The sequence below is a fragment of the Pempheris klunzingeri genome, chromosome 9 (genome assembly GCF_042242105.1).
Source record: "Pempheris klunzingeri isolate RE-2024b chromosome 9, fPemKlu1.hap1, whole genome shotgun sequence".
Taxonomy (NCBI): domain Eukaryota; kingdom Metazoa; phylum Chordata; class Actinopteri; order Acropomatiformes; family Pempheridae; genus Pempheris; species Pempheris klunzingeri.
In genome coordinates, this window is record NC_092020.1 from 18487248 (window position 1) to 18509463 (window position 22216).

The 22216-nt window shown below is 39.8% G+C and overlaps 1 protein-coding gene across 1 annotated transcript in view; it reads right to left on the minus strand.

Annotated features, from left to right (window-relative positions):
• Positions 1 to 22216, minus strand: part of diaph2 (diaphanous-related formin 2) — a 352442-nt gene that overhangs the window by 257752 nt on the left and 72474 nt on the right. The window contains exon 6 of the mRNA XM_070836524.1: positions 3949 to 4088. Coding sequence (XP_070692625.1) covers positions 3949 to 4088 — 140 coding nt within the window. The remainder of the gene's footprint in view (positions 1 to 3948; positions 4089 to 22216) is intronic.

A 22216-nucleotide genomic window follows, 5' to 3' on the forward strand; every position in this document is an offset into this window, starting at 1 on the left:
CACACCTGTGTGGAGCTGCCTGGGAGATAAGGCCCTCAGCACAATGGCCCTGTGGCCACCTGTGCTGCCAAACAGGTGCACAGCCTAGCCAATTAAACTATTAGACAAACACAGGCCTCTGGGAGCAAATTAGCAGGCTGCCCAAACATCACAGGAAAAACAAAAAGCAATGGTAAGCACTAACTGTGAAGAACAACACCACTTTGATGGTGAGACTTTCATTTCAGTGTATAAAATTAAGTTCAGTGTTTTATGATGACTTAATTCATCACGTAATGTCAAAAACATCACCAGCGTTTAAACGTGTACCAAAAAGTAGGTTCTTCGACATTGAAAATAAAAGTGTTAACTATATATTAAGAAGTAGGGCTATATTTAGCTATTATACATCCAAATAATTTTTGTTCTGTATCTATAACTATAGAGACTGGACTGCAAATGACAAGACACGTTGTAAACAATAGTTAGATAGTACTAGATTGTTAATCGTGTAGGCCAATGAGGGCTATTTGTATATGACCAGCTGGCTCACTTGTGACAAGATAGTGCTTTAACTGGTCATATCAAAATGATCAATCTGGTTTGAAACATTAATGTACAATAAACCTTTTTGACTTTTTCCCTGTTGGCAGCAGTAACAATGTATGGGTCTTTTCTTATCTGTCAAATGGAAAATGTTTAACTTTGTAAATGATTGCTTGACTGCCCATTTTTGGGGGTGTGCCTGAGTCTATTCTTGGTGAATTCACAAGTTTTAGAAGGGTTTGAAAAAACTCTTAGTTTTGCTTAATGTAAAATTGACATTGTTTATTATTGTTTTAACATTGCCATGAAATGATTGCTTTGTTTACTGGCACTTGTCTTTGTCTTTCTTTATCTTATTTTGTTTTATTGTATTTCATGTTCAGCACTCTGAGATGACATAACACTATAAAGAAAAGAAGATATAATGATTATTATTAATATCGACATGAACAATCGTGGATATTTCATTGCAGTAGATATCATGCATGACAAGCCAAATGAGCAAACATTTTTAGAATGTTTTTAACCTGTAAGAATAAAATCATATTATATTCTGTCATAAGGTTGGATCAATTAAAAAGAATAATGATGAACTGATGATATTTTAAACATATATATTTTACCACATTTGCATTCCTCTTTCAGGCCATTTAGGACTTATTCTTCCAAAACTAATATGGACCTCAACTTAAAATTTATTTCACCAAAATGTTTTAACATAGGCAAGACAATCTTAGACAAACTTTATCTGACCTTTGCAACTGTTAAAAAACTAGAAAAGAATCAGCTCTTGGCTATACACAGACATTTCTGTTGGAATGGGAGTTTGTCTCTATGTTGAAGAAAAAACTGTTCAATGCTATAAAGTAATACTAGAAATGTAAAACAAATGGTAGCATATTATGTACAAATTATTAGTATATCTCTATATGAATACAGGCTTTTTGCTCATTTCTTCAAGTAGAATTTATCATAAATTTACAAAACTATATATATTAAAAGGCAGACCATTTTTCGACTGTTTTTCTATCATCAGGTTAATCATTTCCTACAGTGTAAATCAAACAAGCATGAATGCCCTGCTCTGCCATGTACTCCACGGTTATTTTGAGTATATGATAACATATCGTACAAAGGTTACATTAACATAGTGCAGTCAGAAGAGTAGCAAACCAAATGTGGATTTCCTGTGTGTTGTGATCCATGACAATTACGTGCATTCATATTAATTAGGAGTAAACCTGTCCATGCATCATGAAAACAATCAGTCCCTTTCCCCAGGAGAGGAATAATGAGAGGCATAAAAATGAGCAGGGGACCGCTGTTAACACTCGCATGGTCCTCCTCAGCACACACACCCAAAGGTGGCTTTTTCCCTGGATGGACATGACCATCCGTGGGAGGCAACTCCTCCATAAAGCACTGGTCTCTTACATGCTGGTCAAAGGTTCAGCCATTTGAAAACACCCACAGGGCAAGCCTGGCCTCACTTACATCCCTGCGGCACCAGTTGGCCTTTCTGAGTAGATGGCTGACTTGACACCCCACAGCTTGCTGGAGCCTGTGGAGACTGACTTCACAGCTCTCACTCAAGGGATAATTACTTAGCTATTCATTGTACTTTATGCGAAATGTTCATTTGTGTTAAGCTTAGCACATTACAAATCTACCTATGAATCCTCCCTGTATGTGTCGCTAGGTAATGTTGCCTCAGCTGAACATCTTTGAATGCTTGTCATGAATCAAAGCAGCACGTCATGTTGATCCCCTTGGTTGGACACGTCCCTACCACTTGCTGTGGTAGGGAATGTGCAGGACTTTAGCGAGAGCACTCAACTCTTTGTCTCTTTTCTAAAACGGGTTAATGCAGAGATGCAGCGGTAATACTAGTAGTAGCACACAGATTAAATAAAAGCTCCTCTGGGGCCATGCCCGCAGGTCCTGCCTCTATATCCAGGGCGAACATAAAAAAGTATTCCACTTATCCAGTGACCATTCAATATGCACATTTCATTGATTCACTTTAAGATACGTCTCATGAACAGTGGGCTGGTAAATAATTTAAAGGTGTCACTAACGGTTCTATGCAGTAGGGGGACCAAATTAAAGCATTAGATCCCATTGATGGGAGAGAAGGTGGAGAATTTGGGTAACAAGTAGAGACAAGACTCTAATTCAGTGAGGCCTCATAATGAATGACTCAAGAACCAATCAAGGCTCGACAGAAAAGAACTGAGAGCCACAAAAATCTAAAATTATGTATGACTACAGTCTTATACAGGTTCATAACAGACTAAAGAGAAAAGGTGCAGGGACAAGCTATTTTTAGCTTGGTAGATTAGAGGAAGGTTGTACATATGACACAGAGCCACGTGCTTATTAAGGTCTCAGAATGGCTGGCTTTCTGATGTGGAAAACTAGACTTCCTATCTATTAGAGCTTAATGGACGGAGTGGTCTGGAATGGCTCCCAGTGACTATAAGCTTGTGCTCGTTTGGTCAGCGACACCAGTCTATGCGCCTGTTTAAAAGTTGATGACATATCTTTTATTGTCTAACCTAGATGATCAATCCACATAGAACAGGTCCAGTGAGGTTCCTTTACATACAGCCAAATAAAAATAGATGGCTTCCTGCAAACACCCCCTAGGTCTGATTAATGTGGATAATATTTAGAGGGATATTATTGGATAAAGCCATATTAAAGTCATATTTTCTCTCTTCGAAATGTAATTATGTACACAAAGGAATAGAGCTCCAGTCCAAGCCCATGAATTGTCCAGAGTAAAAATATATTTTTGTTCATCTTCAAGACATTGCACATACAACGTTACCAGTTACCTTGTAAAAAAATATATTAAATGACTATACAGTTAAATCAACCCCTACAGTTAAAAAAAACCTGAACATTGCAATTAGGAACATGACATTTATTACAGGACTGTTGTATTTAACTGCATTACTTTTAGCTAGGTGTATTTGATAAACTGGCAACAGACTGTTTATCTAAGGCAATTTCTAGACTAAATAACTATCCAGAAATATATAAATGAATCCCATTCCGGATATAAACACAATTTGGATCTAATATGCCATGTGTTTGTGCATTTGTCAATTTGGGATAAAATCTCATAGGATAAACTGTAACCAGACCCATATAAATAGTAAATACAATAAAATACTTGTATTATTATAACATCATCTGAATAGACAAAACACTTATTTTAGTGAGATCAATTATGATTCCACTTCAATCACAAAAAACAATTCAAGCCACGTCCTCTTTTAATAAACCTTCCATCGTGGTGATAATAAGAGATAGTCGAATAAGTGTTTTGAGCTGTGTTTTTTAATATTGCTAAAAAGAAAATCCCCAGGTACAAGGCACAGTTTGCAGTGTGTGAAAAGTGTTTGAGTTACTAACCTGACAGGGTTACTAGTGAGAGACACTCTAAGGGATTCCAGGCAATTGAGCAGCTTTTCTTCTATGATGCCAGAACGCAGCTCATGGACATATTCTTGGGATGAAAGAGTACACTCGTGCTTGCTGTTTCTTAGTCCACCCTGGAAAGAAAATATCAACAGGATAGTTGTTAGACTACCATCATACAGTATGACCTTGATACCTACAGTATGCATACTGTAGAAATGTTAATGAAAAATTACAGGTCAAAAACATCAGAAGAAAGCAGCATTTCTTGTCCTATTAAATCAGATTATTGAGAACAGACTAAAGAATACCGTGATAAGGACTTTATATGGCTGAGTAAGTATCTTGTCTCCTCAGTAGGTGAAGTTGTTGAGACTTGTTTTGACTGAAAAAGTGGACTTTCACACAGGTAGTAGGGATAAAACGCTGGGTAAAATGTCTGTGTTTTAGAAACAAGATGAAAGATGTGTTGGCCAATTTCTGTTTTTCTCACTCTGCCAATACTCTAATGATGGACTTTAGTCAGAGAGGGCCAAACACACACTCTACATGCTATCAGCAGCAGCTCCTGCTTGAAGTAAATGGATTCTTGTGTATAATCTCCACAGAGGGCTCCAGGGACATGTTGCTACACTGATGCTTACACAATGAGACTATCTATTGGCAGCAATACATGCACTTACACCACAACAGGGACACACACTTACACACTCCCTAACCTCGATACAGTGAAGCCAACATTGTACATTACACAGAGCTGCATCTTGGATTCCAAAGTTACAGACTGTTTAAACGTATTGCAGGTCTGACATTGTGTCAGTGTAGTCCAGCAATCACCATACATTTTGAGGAATACAAATGAAAACACTTTACAAGCAAATTGATTAATTTTACTACATTATCTCTACTCCCAGAACAAGCCTGTGTTAAATTAGTCCTGTTCTGTTTAAATTACCTATATTTCAGGTGGGGGTTGAGTCAAGGTAGCATAAAAAACAAAAAATGGAAATACACGCTTTAGAAACAGCACCACACATGCCTGAACTAGGCTGCTAAACAAAATCATCTTCACTGTGTTCATCCCTCGACTGCTGGTTCCCCACAAACTGAGCTGTGCTAATAGGCAGTTTGGGAAGTAATAAGCTAGCTCATTTATCTGGAGAAAAGAGAGGCCTGCTGCTCTCCTGCAATGCACAGTCAACATGAAACAAGCTGTGTTTTTTTTTTTTTGTTGGAAAAAGCAGAGGCAGTCTAACAACAGCAAGCCACCAATAAGGCTGTGCTGTAAGTGTAAACTGAGCTCATTGTGTGATTGCCTCAATATTGACAAGAAGTATTTATTTAGTGAAGGCTTACACAAAAATCATATTCCTCGACCTGCAGAGGCGATTACTGCCAAAACTAAGAAGAAATGGTGCCTCTTCCACGACCACTGTCAAAAATATATTTAAGTATTCAAATGGTAAATGTAAGCACACACAGCCTGCTGTGTTATGTTGCTGTCTTTAAGTCTCAGAGTCTACTTTCTCATAATTGTCTAGTTTTCCAAACTATACTTTGATTTTGTAATACATTTTCTGTGCTTCTGTCTTTTCTCCGTGTTTCTCAGCTTGATCTGCACGAACACTTATGCCATTCATCTTTTTCTCAAGCACCGTTGGGTGAATGTGGAGGAGTGACTGGCTTTTATCTGACTGAAGGTAGTTATTAGGCCATGGGAAAAGGTAAGAATCCTTCTCATTACGATCTAGATTTTTCATCTATTATCTACCACAGGACTCTTTGTTGTACGTTTCTGCCTAACGCGATTTTTACATGCTTCTTTTTTAGTATTAACTTTAAAAGGCTAGACTAGAATAAAAAAAATAATGGAAATGATGCCACAAGATACACAGTATAAGAAAGCTGAATTAGACAGAAAAGAGGAGAAATCCAAATACTCCAAACTATAACAAAACCCCAAGGTGATATGTTGGGACTTTGAGTTTGCACGGTTCAACTTAGACTGTGATGAAAAATTGTCTTAAAAGTAGGTACAACCATGACAATTATTTTTTTTTTGCTTGTTTAAGTATTTCAAAGTAGAAGAACATCAATGTACTTTTAATCCCTGAGTGGCAGTGCTTATTTTTTGAAACGCACTCTTGAAATCAGTCCTCTAAGAAAAGTTCATGTCATTCGTGTTTGACTCACTTTTAAAAAAAATGTTCTCAGGAATGTTATCCTAAATAGTCAATGAACTGTGACTGAGTGTGTGTTTCCCTGCATCTGCCAGAATACACACTTTCTTTATTTAGACTCTAATTGTCAAGTCACAATCTAATCTCTTTCATTAACTTTAATATGTACAGAGTTCAAGTCATTATCATTTTCAATCACAGCACAATAATCTTCAGTTGTCTCACTAAAAAGGGTTCTTAAATAGGGTATATGCAACGAAGGTATGCCTCCAAGGGTTACTTGTTAAGATATCTAAAAAAAGATGAATGAAAACATTCAGAATTAATGCTATGATATGATAATCAGCCAATCCAGGCATGATGAAATTATTATTTATGCTCAGCAGTTAGTTAGCTCGGCCTATTTTTAGGGTGTTTTAGTATCTTTTTTAACATCCGGCCAACAGATGCAACTTAGTGTTTTGGGCTAACTTTGTCTAATTTTTCTCATGATCAATGAATACAGTCTTACTTTATTTTGTTTTATTTTATTCTATATTTTATTTGATAGGGACAGAGGATTAGAGTGATGTGCTGCACAGAGAGATTATAACTATTTCTAAATTTTAACTCTTGTCACTAGTTGGGCTTTTACATGTGCAGTGTAATTAAAACATACAGCTTTCAGAATGATAACCACAATACACTATAGATATGGAAATACAATAAAACACATATACCACAACACACCAATAGACATTAACTAAACACCAATTGTAATCTAGAGTAACATTTACTAAAAATGGGTACAGCTCTGGTTTGCTTTCAGTCAGGATTTTACCTTTATTGTGAAAGATTTTATATGTGGAATTAATTTGATTTCAGATGCTAATCTGTTGGCAGCCCGTTATGAAAAAAGCTGACTGTCTTGTCTCTGGATATATCTGGAAAGAAGCTCTGGGGCTCCGTTATTGATACATTTGAAAACTAATTTGAGAGAACAAAAATGAGTAAAGCTCTCAAAACTAAGTAGATTTTATCTTTTTAGAGAGTGACAGTGATGCCACGGGACAGGCTTTTTGTCCATTATTTTCAGTGCCTGAGTGTAAAGGCATGTAAGGTCCCTTTCAAATGGACTAATAAGATAAATTAAAAATTCTAATAATACACTCCTCAGCTAAGTATTTGGTTCTCGTCCATAGATTAATTTTGTCATAAAGATGGGTTTTTAGAAAATTAAGTAAAATAATTCTTCCCCATGCTACCAAGATGTATTCCCATTTACAAGAAAGACCTGCCGTTGTCATTGAGAGAGGCTTATTCAGCTTGGTACAAAACAGGCTGAAATAATCTTGGGAATCATTCTGCCCTAACAAGCAGGAACAAATGTTGAATATGGCCAACACTTAATTAGTTTTATCCTTCAAAGTAGTATGTATAATAATATGCTAACAATATGATATGTTAGTGTTCTCTGTCCTCCAAAAAGATAGGATGAAAAAGATTAACAACAATTAGCATTTTTATTCTCGGGCTGAGCATTGTTGGAGGGCAGTAAAATATGCTGCTTGTCCCCTGAAAATATCAGTCTTGATTGTTAGACTCATCACAGCAGTCAAATAACCAACTGTTTTTGCTATAGAGAAGACTAGGATTTTCTAAACACACTGTTGTCTGCAGTGGATCGGCTTAGATGAATAACAAATGTTAAAACAACTGAGCTGGGTATACAGTGGAGAGGCGATATGTCGGCACTGAGCTGCATAAAGCTTGAAAGATAATGGCAGGTGAGATGTATTGAAGCCACAGCGGTGGGTTTCATGAAAGTCTGAGGACCAATTACTTGCCATTTGGCCAAGGCTTGACTTCTGTGGAGTTAGAGCTTAATAAAATGTACTCAGCGGCTTTGTCAAGGACAGCCTGCAGTTCAGAAATTAGCTAAAACTTAGACACCGCTTAACAGTCAACAGCAAATATGTGGAGTATTGACAAAGAATTCTGAATTCAAATCAATAAACGTTGACCTAAGCATAGCAGGAGAATATATTGTATGAGAAAAAGCACTCACAATTTCAAATGTTAATATGCCTCTTACATCTCTGTGATTCCATTTTTGGACACAGCTTATTAGGCAACTGCATTTTCAGAACATTACTTCCTCAATAATACATGGGGCGGTGAGAAGGAAGCACATCACGTTTTATTTATCCCCTTAGCCCTCAGTAGTTCCCAGCAGGCATACCACCATGTCCAGAAAAGCTAGAGCTCTAGTTTCACTGCATGCTCTGACCTCTGGAAACCAAAGACACTGACCATAAACTGCTTTTTCATGACCCTAGCCCAAATCAATGGGATCCTTTGGGATAATATCAACATTACACAACCACACTGGCAGTAGAGAAACAATCTGAGGATTAGCAGTAGGGGTCATTACCTGCTGGCTACTGAGTAATAGAGTTTTCCCCTTCAGGCACACAAAAATGGTCAACAGAAGAAAATGGTCAAAAAGAGACCCTAGAGAAAGGGAGCAAGGAAAAATGGGGGGGGGTGAGGGAAAGAGGTGCTGTGTCGGGTATCGCGTGATGCGGTGGTAAGACGTAAAACATGAAAGAAGTAGAGGGAGGACGAGAGAAATACAAAAAGTAGGGGTTGGATACAAAAAGAGACAGGGCATGGGGGAGAAAGGGCAGGGCAGAGAGATAGAGCACCAGGAGACACCGCAACAGTAGAGGACAGACACAGCCTTTTGACCGCAGCCTAGAGCCTCATCTCCTGCCGCTTATTGAATCCCCTATTTGTCGATAACAGTATTTCCTGCCAAAGAAAATAGTGCTGGGAGCAATTACTTCAGCGAGCCTGTCAATTTCATTTTGGGGGGTTAGGGGAGCATTGAGGCTCATTCCCTCCTCCTCTATCACCTCTGTCTCCCTTTCTCAATGCCATAGGGAGTGACAGAGTGCTGTGCCTGGTATCGAGGGCAGGGCAAGGAGACAATGCCAAAGCGACTGCACCTCCACATGTCATCTTCACCTGTAATGAGCCTATAACAAGCTGGCAGCTTACTCAGTGCCCAATGCTCGGCACACTCGGGCAGACTGATAGATACATTATTCAGCTTCTTTGTCAGCTTACTGGAAAACCACATGGCGGCAACACGTCTGGCCTGGAAGCTAGAGCTGAGAGATAGCTGATTGCCACTGCTTCATCCCTTCAGTCTGCCTTGCTACCTCTCTCTCTCTCGCTCTCGCTCTCTCTGACACGTGCACATATAACCAATCTTCTAAAAGATGTTTTCCCAAACAATGTGATGAAGAGGTGCAATTAGCAAGTGATGCAAAAACAGAAAAAGAACTGTACTGTACTTGTCTGTCTGTAATGCATCACAGCATGCGACTGGCACACTACAATGATTATTTAGATGGCCGGTATAAAAGTCATCCGAAGCCTAGTGTCTGAATGCTTACTTCCTGAACGCCAAATTATGACAACAGTGTATTCATTTAATGATGTGACTCACTGGAGCACTGCACGATATTGAAAATAAGAGCACCATTTACTATTTGCTTATTCCGAAGCCTAATTTTCAGAAGAAACAAACGTGTAACAATGACAGCTGTGGCAGAACTGCACATAGAAAGAAATCTCAACAACTCTAACTACTGATTTGATTATTTGACTTTGACATAGTTTTCTCCTTACTTTGACTGAGACTGACAAAGTCAGAGCAATGCTGGTTCTGCGGTTCCGAATAAAATGGTTTTGTACAGACGCGAGTATGCTCCATCTCCTTCATTCTTTCCTGATAACTCAAAGTGACTGAGAACATATGACAGTTCACAACACCTTGAAAGTTGCACCTTGATAAATATCTGATGATGTGATTGTATTATCGTTGAGAGAACACCAATCTAAATTCAACATTGTCATTTAATGCCTACAACATTGTTCTTAAGAGGTAATGAATCAAAACATATCAAGACACTTGCCCCCAATACACTTCCAAAAATGCCATGGACAAAAATTTGTGGAATAATGAAAAATCTAATTACTTCTTGGTTGTGTGTAATTAATGAAAATTACTAGAGCACCCTGCTGCACTTTGTAAAAAATAATACAGATACAATCTGAGCAATTAGTGCATATCATGCTGTATGATAGCCACGTTACAACTTAATTTCCTGCTCATTAGGGGATGGTAGACTAGTTGAGAGAAAGATACCACAATGGATAAGAGTCCACAGACAGGTAGATCCAAATGTCATGTGTCTCACCTTTTCCCTTGCAACACACACATGACCTATGAAAAATGCTGTCAACACAACCATGTGAGGAAATTAGGTTTGTATGTAACACACACACACACACACACGTGAGAAATTTTATATAAATGAGGAATCTTACATTTAACACAATCTAAAGTTTGGCATGTGTTGGCGGCAGCAGTGGTAAAGGTCAAAGGGAACACGGATCAGTTGAGATGCTGGTTGGCTGGACAATGAGTTTTCCCAAGCCCTACTTAAAGGACAGAGTCCTGCTGCCGGCAGATAAGACATTTCATCTAGCCACCAGGGCACAAGGCTCCCAGCTCAGTGGGGGATTTCCCACCAGACCATGTGGCCAAGCATTTCACCCCTTTCTCTCCAATTCAGTCTCTTTACTCCTTTTTTTTCTCCCCACCATTCTTTTTCCTATCTGTCTGCTGCTGTCTCTCATTCTGTCCATAGTGAGATGTTTTTAAACCTTCGGTGACAGCCACAAAAAAATATGTGTATATCTGTACTCACTAGGGGCTTTTTCTTCTTGTTGTATCTATTTTTTTCCTCTGTCTTCGTGGTCAGAAAACAACATCTAAAGACAAAGTTATTCTCTCATCACTGCAGAACTATAACTTGCTGATAACACAGACACAATTAGGCCTACAAAATGTTCTCAGCAATCAGACTAGTGGCATTACATCTTGTGTCCAGAAACGGCAAGCTCACCACAACAGAGAGGCAGACTGAGAAGAAAACACAAAAATAGAAATAAGAGGTATTTGCCTTGAAAATAACGCTGCCGGGTTGACTTTTTAAGAAACACTGGGCAGTGGCCAAGACATCATGGTGTTTGCGTAATAGCACAGCAGCCACAAAACCTGGGGATATTAAACAATTCCATTTTCCTTTTTGCCCAAAATAGTTTGTAAAGGTAATTCAATTACAAGCAGGGGTATGCTGCTTCGATATTCCTGTGTGGTGAGTGGATGTGTGTGTGTGTGTGTGTGTGTGTGTGTGTGTGTATACATAAATACATTGAAAGGTCAGATACAAAAAAATATGGGGCAGCTCAACCATGGGTTTGAGTAGATATGAAATTTATTTATTCAGAACTGGAATTTATACGGGAATATGTTTTTATTAAAGACAGACCATGTTTTTCTAAATGGGTTTTAAACTTTCAAACAAAACAGAGAGGAACACCCGACCCCCATTTTTGTCTAGAATTGACTTGTCATGCAATAATGAATAAAGGAAAAGGATGCTGCTGTGCTTACAGAACAAGCCTTACATGACTTTAGACATCAACACATTCAATTACACTGATGAACAAAGAACTTAAATGCATTCCCTCAAGCAACAACTACATCTGGACAGCAATACAAGACATCTTATTTTTGACGGAGGTTGCATCACAAAGGAAAAAAATGTTCATCAGTATCTCATGAATTGTAGGTTTTTGATGATGCAATGGTGCAATCTTCAAATGATAAAAACATTCAGTGTGATTATCATAAGCTTTGTTGTGGTAAGAGTCTTAATGGCAAATATTTCTCTTTATCCTGTGGCACTTTTTGTTATAACCTTTACCACTTGAATCCTGCCAAAGTCAAAGAAAAAGTCAGGTGAAGGTTAGCCTGTTTATGATACTTCCACCTTGACCCTTCCCTGACTAACAACAAGGGTGATTGTTTTTACCTCTCTGAAATGACCCACCTCCTCCTTTCTCTTTCACACTTTTAGCCTGACCCATGCCAGACAGTTCAGGCTTTGGAGTAAACACACACACACACACACACACACCAAACATGCCCGTCCTACTGGCTGTGCCCCAGATGTGGACAAGGGGAGGGCGAGCCAACAGGCACCGTCAGCAAACTCCCTTGGCTTTAATCCCACTGCAAGTTGACCTGCAATATTCTGTCATCTGCGTTTCAAATAGTAGCTGAAAGATATCTATAATGATAGAAAATTCTGTCATTGCCAGCTGATTTCCATATGACTGCGTGACTTTAGAGGTAAAGCAGTCACCATCGGTAAAGCCAAGGTAAAATCAAAACCAAAGTGTGCTTCCTGACTACGTCAAATTGAAAAATAAGTCACTAAAAGTCGATGCAAATAAAGCCAAGTAACTGAACCCTTTTAAACTGGGGAGACTTCATCAATTTCAAAAATGCTTGTGTGTCTAAAAGAAAATAATATCAATGAAATATGATCTTGAACACTCAATGAAACCCTCCAGAAGCACAGACTGAATTTTGTTGCCAATGATAGAGGGAAAAAAAAGAATAAAAGTCAACCTGTTACAAAACAACTTGAGGCCGCTTACTGATAATTAAATTAAAAAAAAAAAAAAACATGGGCGAGAGAGAAAGAGGGATGATAGAGAGCCACAGCAATCATGGCAAAAGAATATATTAATAAAATATTGCCACATCAAAAAGCTCCATTTAGAAAAAAAATATATATTTGAGTAACACAATGAGTAGAACAGGGCAGACTTGTTGATAGAGATGAATTATTGCTGCAGGAAACAACCACTCAAGAGTTTTTCTAATACCAATGTTAAAGGAGATTTCATGCAAATGGTTTCATACTTATTTATGTACAATAACACTAACTATCTTAAATGTCCCGACTCCATTTGTATTATAATTTTAGTCAATGGCGTACAAGCACCAAGCACAAACACCACCCAAACCATGTGAAATGACAGAACCTTAATCTAAGGAAAAGTCGATTTAGCTGAACATAGAAATATTACCATAATACCATTCTTGCCAGTCCCCTATTAATTTTGATGGTAGGTAAGGGTATCGTCCATCACAATTACAACACAGTGCACAACTCTTCTCCATCACACCATGCTTTACTCTCGCTTCATTCACTGAATAAAGCATGGTGAAGTGGAAGGAGAGTTATGTAATGTGTTTCAGTTCTGATGGACTTGCATTGAAGCTCACACTGGTCTGCACTATGTCTGTGTTCTCAAAGTAAGAAACTGAAATAAGTGTATTTTTTAATCAATGAGTGGGTTTAAAATATTTCTGAGTCTACGCTGAAGTAAACTTTTGTTCCATATATGCTTTGCTTTCCAAAAGAGGCATGTATGTACTTCAGAATCTCCTTCCATCTGCCTCGGTACAAAATTGCCCTGTCAGTCAAACCAGACCTATTTTGTGTCATCTGATCAGCCTTTATAAAGAGATTACAATCAAACTATTTATAACAAATAATGGTCACTAACAATCACTGGCCACTTGATTATTATTATTCAAATTTAAAAGAGCTCAGAACAAAATCAACTACTGTAGATCATTTTGCTTTGAGTTGAATGCAGATATTGGGTGAGGTAGATGAGGGTGACTGTTGACAGTGGGGGAATAGTGGGCAGCTATTTACACTTATAGTGTGACAACCCTGAGCCAAACCTGCTCCAAAATGATCTGCTGCTTTGACAGGGAAGAATTTAGACCGTGGAGGTTTAATGTCTCTTGCCACTTGGGTCAGAACTTTGGCCTTGCCCTATTGATTCTTGAGTTGTAGCAACTTGGACGGCACAAAACACATTTTCGCATCCCATTGCACACAAATCCCGAAACACACATGCATATACAGTACAAGCACAGCCACACACACCGTGGGTGTCACATATTGTTAAAAAAATGTTGCTGAATCTTACTCAGTTAACTTCAACACTATTTTTATTTTTTAAATAATGGGATGCTTATTGTGTGGCCCACAGCTAATTAATGCCCGAAAAGCTGTAAACCTTGAAACACAAATTTTTGGCATTGTGTGTATGTGTGTGTGTGTGTGTGTGTGTGTGTGTGTGAGTGTGAGAGAAAGAGAGAGAGAGAGAGAAAAAGAGAGAGTGTGCTCATGCACATATATTAATATGGCTCTGTATTTGTATGTGCATGCTTGTGTGCCCGTGTTCGCACATGTACAATTCTTGGGTTGTGTTTGTGTGTGGTGCAGAATATTCCTCTAAGCGGATCTCCCTGTTCTTTGCAGGACTCATGTCTGCACTGAATTTCAATGACACCTCTATAAAGATAGGAGCAGATGTCAGCCAGCTCGCTGAAAGTCAGGTAGAAGAGAGTGAGAAAAGTAGAGTGAGTAAAATTGAGTGCACACTAGCAGCAGAGAGAAGAAGAAGCAGAAACTTGTGTGTCTGTTTGCAGCAGTGTAGTACAAAAACAACTATGATTCAGTGTAAAGATTACATAAAAGAAAATATGGTCCTTTTTAACATGCAAAACAAAAAAAACTCTGCAACTGACTGAAAGTCAGCTGATGGACAGGATTTTGTGAGCTGAAGTTCCGACAATAATATCATTACAGATCTTATGGATTTTTTTTTCCTCCAATAACTCAATCTAAAAATAAGCCCTTGCACTGTCTCACCCACACTGCTTTCAAGATAATGCACTACACTCCAACCACTCACCAATCAATTCAAGGTCAGCAGGTGGCTCAATATTGTCCCAGAAGTTCCATGAAAGCACAAAGGCGTGAGGTATTTTATACGTAGATGAGGTGAGAAAGTGGTGAAATTTCCACAGTTGTATGAAAGTGACAAATAATGACAGAAGGAAACTTGAAAGGCATGTCAAGCCATCCTGGCACTTGTTTCCCCCTCTTGTACTCCCAGAATCATGACGAGGGGGGTTAACAATTGAGCTGTTAAGCAGGTAGAGTCACACAGGATCTAATTTAGGTTTTCACTGTGCTCTCTGCTGCATTGATTGCAATGTGAGGGCCTAATGAACTCTGTACTCTGCTCTTGTTTCCAGCTCTGGGAGCTTGGGTATGAAGCCAAGAGCTGCAACTACTGGCTAAAAGTTACAAAAAATAGGGAAACAACACTGAAACAATGAATAAATGACCAAGAGTACTGATGCTGGTTTCTAATCAGTGTCCTATCATATGCTCCTTCATCCTTCTTCTCCAAACCTCTCCATAAGGGACTAACCTTGATAAATCATACAAAGGTCAAACTCGCTATGGGCTTAGGAGGTCCAGGTTAGTCTGATATTCTTCTTTTCTGCTTTATTTTCCCTCATGATTCAAGTGAATAACAATTCTAGTACACAGCATGAACTACGCTTCAGTTACCTTTTCTTGACTTAATAAAACGTTGCTAGAGATTATTTATGTGGACACAACATGTGGCACTAGTAGAGCCCCCAACCGGTGCAAGAAGTGGGTTTAAGATTGCCATCTTTGCCATTCTGAGGTTGCACGACTAAGCGTGAACGCTAATATAGAGCTACAAGGGGATGGAGAGTGATATGAACAAAAGATGTTGCATATAAGTTTGTTATCTCAAATGTTACCACCCGCACGCAGTCCAGCCTTGTTGTTTGCCTTTTGCTGGGCTGCTTGTGGTACCATGTGAGGCTAATCAGGCTCCATTGGCTTAGCCTTATGCCCCTACTACGAAAGGGTACTAGAGTGGAGATCCAAACCCTTGCATGACCAAAGGTCACAAACTTGTTGTTGTATTGGTGCTACAGGGGGTAGAACCTAGCTTCACCTATGCAGCCTGTTAAAGGAGGAAACCTGTGTGAAACATAACAAAGGTCACGCATTGTAACCCAAAATATTTAAGTGCAGACAGACCCTCTGTAACCTTCTCTGTTAATTCTTGACTTGCTGAATTCGTGGATGCAGAATTAGAGTGTACTGGCCATTTGCACAACTTGTATCATGGAAAGGCTGGAGGTTCCATCCTGATTCACTTGACGCATGCATGTAAATATCAATGCACTGCCCCATAGTTTGAGTAAGCGAGCCAATATAGCCAGACAGAGTGAAGCCACTGCTCATAGATGAAAAGGCACAATTTGTAACCTCCCTTACTTAACCTCTGCTCCTGAAATAGTGTGCGCTCTTATCAGTACAACACACAAACCCCACTACCCATCATTCCTTGGTCATCCTCTGTAACGTGAGAACAAACTGCCAAGAATGTGCAATAAATAACAAAGAGGAAAAAAATAGGCAGGACAAAAACTGGGCTCAGGTAAACATGATTTGGCAGGGACATTAATGATGTCCAATCCCTACACAGGTTCTGTGGGCAGATTCTGATGGAGGGGACAAGCATGATTTACGACAACCGTTGTCCTGGGAGAATAGTGACGGGCCTTGCCAGAAGCAAAATGGCTGGTATGTGAGTGTGTTTGTATCTGTGTTCATGTTTGTGTTTGCAGTACTGACCCTCAACTTGGACAGGATTGTAAATGGGAGAAGACTAAGCTAAAACCAGAGAAACACACATGAATGTGCACACTAATACCCACACATACGCACACACATGTACAAGCTCACAAAAAAAAAAAGCTCTGCCTTTCCTGAACCTCAAAGCAGTGGGTTGGGTACATTGGATTTAGTTATTATTTCCAGGGCGGTCAGCTTTGATCTCCTTCTCATGTCTGTATTGGGGTCGTCTCATTTCTAATAACCACAGATACATTTCCTCTCCTCTTCCCTGTTAGCTAGATAAATAGGATTTCAAATTGTCTGGTGCTACCCCATCAGAAGGAAAACATGATCTATGAAATATCTTCCCATGAAAAACCCATACTGAGAGATTATCTTCTCATCACACAGACAGAACTGCTAACAGATAAGGGTGAGAGAGGTGATCTGTACTGAGGAAGAAACACATTGTGTTCGAGTAAGGGAGGAGGAAGTGTGTTTGTGTGCATGTAAATATAAACAGCAAAATAGAAAGAGAGAAAACAGAGTAGAGAAAAAGAGCAATGCGGTACCAAGCTGATTTCAGCCATTTATGTTTTTGTCTCAAACCTAAAGGGGCTTCCCTTCTAATCAAACATTATTGGATGTATTCACAATGAGGTCTCAGGAAACAAAAACAGTTTCTTCTAATATCCACACTATTACTTTGTCTCCATCGAGGGGCTGCGGTCCATTCAATAGCAGTAGAAATACCTATTCATCAAGGCGTCTTTGTCCGGGCCCAGCCTAATAATAGATGGAGAGATCTTTAACTGCCCATAAATGAAGGCTCCAAACTTGAGAGAAAGCACTTGCATCAGCAGAGCAACAGCTAAACGAACTCTCTCCCAGGTTGGGCTTGACTACTCCAACAAAGCAAGATTAATTTGCCTGTTGAATTGAGGCCGATGCCCCAGCCATGGCAAGCTGCCTAGCTGATGTTGAGGTGCAGTGGTGCCTCCCATGCCCCAGGAACATTGGTATAATGTCAACAGTGCAGCATTACAGGGAAAAACAGAAACTGACCTCCACAGCTTTAATGGGATGAAGAGAATATGCATTTCTTTAACTGGCTAAAAAGACACTGAGTTCCAACCACTGACAAGACTTACATTTACGCAAAAGATAAAAGGTTAGTCAATGAGATGGTTGGCCATAGAAATACGCACATAGATAGGAACACATCAATGGTATGGGAAATGGTATGCAATCATTACCAAATCAATACAAACATTGAGATTAATAAAAACTAGAACAATTACAGCTCTGTTCAGGTGCTATGACACAGGGGACAAGTTAGATTGCAGTGAGTAACAGAAGATTATTATTAAGTGGACTATGGTGAGGTCCATTAGCACGAGATTAATTAAAGAGATATTGCAAATACAATATCCCTGAACTATATCAATATTAACGTTAACAATAACACTGTTGTACAATTCAACACACTAAAAATACAGGGAATACAGGGAACACAATATGCGACCTTGGGTGAATTAATTAAATACCTCAACCTGCGCAAAATGGGAGATGAGGATGTAGCCAGTGAGACTCTTTTCTGGAATGAGAGAATTGGTCGACAAGGATGAAATGGGAGAAATGTAATTATTTCAATAACAGCTACCCGTCCCCTCACACTCACATGATGTGTCCATGTGTGTCAATGCGTGTGTCTGTGAGCTAAACTATTTGAGACACTACGAAGCTGTGTCTTTTCAAGCAGAGGCCACTACAGTGCTGGCTTCCTTTTCTGGCCTCTTTTTTTCCCCACCTCTGACAGGTGTGACCTTTCGGCTGCGCTGGTAGCGGCCACTCTCGCCCCCAGACGGTAGGCCTGGATTAGTCACCATCTCTGAGGATTGTGGCGCCTTGCACTAATGCGCATGTGAGGCCCAAGTCTCTCCAGCATGGCCGAAGGGCCTGCTATGAAAAATAGAACACCTAATGCCTGGAGATAGAGACATTCATCAAAGACCAGGGCCCCTGCCTGCCTGCTTTGTGTGCTGCCTTCCCTCCTTATTCTCTATTCAGTACTGAGATGCAGAAACAACTCACTTATTGGAGAGTCATAAAAGAGAGATGGGGAGTTTTATTATTATTGCTGTAAGAATGTAATATTATTTCTAGACCTTTTTCCCCCAAAAGAGTCCCTGGCTTTTTAACAACCATTCCCATACTTCAAGTGATCTCTCATGTTTAGAAGGAAATAAGGATATTCTAGTCTCATGAGAGTAGACATCAACAGATGGAAGCGTACAGAGCTTCTTCACCACTCAGTTCAGCACAGTGGGGTGCCCCCATTGGCCACCTTTTGAATGACAATTGCATGAAGACTATTGAGAATACCAGGAGGGAGTCAAAACATATCCTGGGAAATGGTAGCCATGCCAACTGGAGCTGAGCAGCCAGACCAGTTAACCTCTGCAGTGAACTGCTAAACCCTGGGGTATGGCTTGGTAATGACATCTCTCCTTCTACGTCTTCGCTCCATCTCTACATTCCTTAATGTTGATCCTGGCAGGTCACAGAGGAAAACTATGGTGGAAGATGCTGCCAAATGTATGTTCACGCCAAAATATAACGGGACAGGGAGAGCTTTCTCTTAGTTTATTTAAATTCAACAACGGGTTAGCATGATACTAGGAGGGGGCTATTGAAAATATCAAAGTCTAAAGGTTCTGTGCCATGGGATTTCTGCATTGCCTGGAAGACATGGTAATGAGAGCAAACTTGTGGAGCAAGGAATGTAGACGGCTCAGAAACACAGTTCACACATTGAGATCAGAAAATATTATATGCATCAAGACTCGTGCAGTGTGCATATTATCCTTCCAAATATATAGCAGTCATAACTTCCAGTTCCCCAGCAATCTACAACTTAAATTTGCGCTGTTCTTATGGAGTGGAAGTAATGGGTTCAAAAGGTATGTTGACAAGCAATGGCCAAGGAGATTGGGCTTCTCTCAGTAGGTGAAGGTGATTTTTCACACAGGGCCTGTACATAACAAACACAGCAGACTATGCCAAAGGCTAGCAGGCAGGATTTCAGATGCACATACACCATATTTCTCTGTAACACCACAGCTCCAGGTGTCTCAAGGGGCCAGTGCCTTCCTTCATCCCTCCATCCATTCACCTATACCCCTGTCTTTCTGATTCTCTCTCAAAACCTCAGGTTTAGATGGACCTTTAGTGCGAGAGTTCCTGCTGTCATACATAGTTCTTCGAAGAGCACTAGGAAAAGGAAAAAAATTCTAAATGAGGCAATACACAAACAATAGCTCAGCAGTGCAACTACCCAAAAGTGTTGTACATAGTAAACAATCCATTAAGAGGAACTGCATAAGTGTAAAAGTACTGTTTCACTAATAAGAGTAGACATGCTGCAATGCTGTTTCAAGTACTCAAATGTGTCTGTATGCACAAGTGACTGAACATTGCATCAGGCATGTAGATTGTGTTTGTGTATGTGCCTTTGTGTGCGCGTTCTCTGCCAATGCCAAGGGCCTCTCAGACGTGGGGGGTTAAACGCTCTTTGAGAATGGGATTTAGTAACACACAGGCAGCTCTGGCATGGCTGCTTCAAAGCGGAGGCAGGCAGAAATTCCTTCTGCACATGTGAGTGTTCATGTGATTGTGTGTACGTGTGCGTGTGTGATGTGCATTTTCTCATGGATAAACCCATTGCCGCTCCAAAGGAAGTTCATTTGAAGAGCTTCCCATGGTAGTACCACCATGCAGCATTGTGAAGAAAAAAAATATGCTTGGATGATTTCTAATATTACAAAATGTACGCCAGACAAGGAAACCAGACAACAGAGAATGAGAGGAGGGACAAAGAAGTTGTGTTGGTGAATGGGTAATCACATAGCATCCCCATTTTAGTGAACTGGTAATTTCTCCAGTGTAGCTCCTGTCTCGAAACAACTGCATCAGGGGGAACTCTATTACATAATGACAGAAAAGCTGTCATGTAGCTGTCAGAGGTAGACATGTATTTTTCCAGTGGTGTCCTTCACAACACGTGTTCCCACCGTCCACTCCATTAGGTATACCTGTTCAAGTGCTCGTCAACGCAAATATTTAATCAGCCGATCACATGGCAGCTTTTCAATGCATTGAGGCATGTATGGTCAAGACGGTTTGGTGAAATTCAAGAAGTAACAGAATGGGGAGGAAAGGTGATTTAGGGGCATCGAACATGGCATGGTTATTGGTGCCATACAGGCTAATTTGATGCATTCAAAAACTCACAACGCACAAACATCTCTAAGGTTTACAGAGAATGGCCCGAAAAAGAGAAAATCTGGGCGAAAAACATTTGTTGATGGCAGAAATGAGAGGAGAAAGGCTGGTATCAAGATGATACAAGGCATCAGTAACTCAAATCACCACTAATCTAGGGATGGGTCATGACTTTCAAATATTCAAATTCTGATTAAATTCTCAAAAAATAATTCTAGTTTATGTGAATATTTCACAGTTTTTGGTTGAAATGCACTTGTCTACACTTGTTACAAAGAAGGTATGCAGAAGAGCATCTTAACACACAGCATGTCGAACCTTGAAGCGGAAGCAATGGGATCCAGTTTATTTGTACTTTATATGCTGCCAAATGAAGTTGCTGATGAGTGCATACTGCAGCTCTTCAACGAAACATTTCAGATGAGCAGCACAAGCTATTGGTATCTGACTTAAAATCATGACAGTGTGTAATAGAACATGAACATATTATTTGCCCCCGAATCACTCAGCATTTCATCTCATTCCATTTGGTTTAGCTGACCGTAACTCTGTCTGATTCAACTGCCCTTACCTTCCACCACAGACTGATATGCCTCCTCCAAGAGACTGATGAGTAGGCAAAGATTGCTCAAACTTCTGCTCAGTAGGCTACTCTCTGGCAGACAGCCAGGCGCCCAGACAGCCAAGTTAAAAGATTTATAATTTGATCTGAAAATTAGTTATCTAAATTTGCCTGGTGACAGGGACAGGATTTTATGATTTTCCATACAGACAGTTTTCTGGGCTGCCCGAAGACTGACAAGGGAAAAAAGTGAAATGAAGGAGTTTGCCAAGATGCCAACCATAAAATTTCATCAGCCAGAGGACTTTACTGCTCCGGGCCCTTGCCCAATGGGCAAAATGAGACAGACAGAGAGAGAGAGAGAGAGAAAGATAGAGAGAAAGAGAGCTATGAAGAGGAAACAGATGGGAAAAGGAAGAGGATTTACGATGGCTGACAGTCTCCTTTTAACCCCAATATTTGCTAAGAGGAAAAAGGATGGTGAAATTATATTACAGGGGCCGCGATCAATAACCACAAATATTAAATAGCCCCTCAGTCCTGCTGCCTATACACAGGGCTTTATATGGAGCAACACCACTTACAGCTAGCATTAACTGGTGCAGTGACAGACGTGTTTCTGACGCAATCAAGTGCTACTGAGCATCGTGGCCCTGCCTTAACTTCATTTTTCACGGGTCACTAGCAAGATACTATAGAACCAAAGCACAGAGTCAGTACTAATGAGAGGAGACATATTCCAAGTGGAACTGGTGACAGCAAGTGTATCAGCAGCCTTTCCCACCACTATC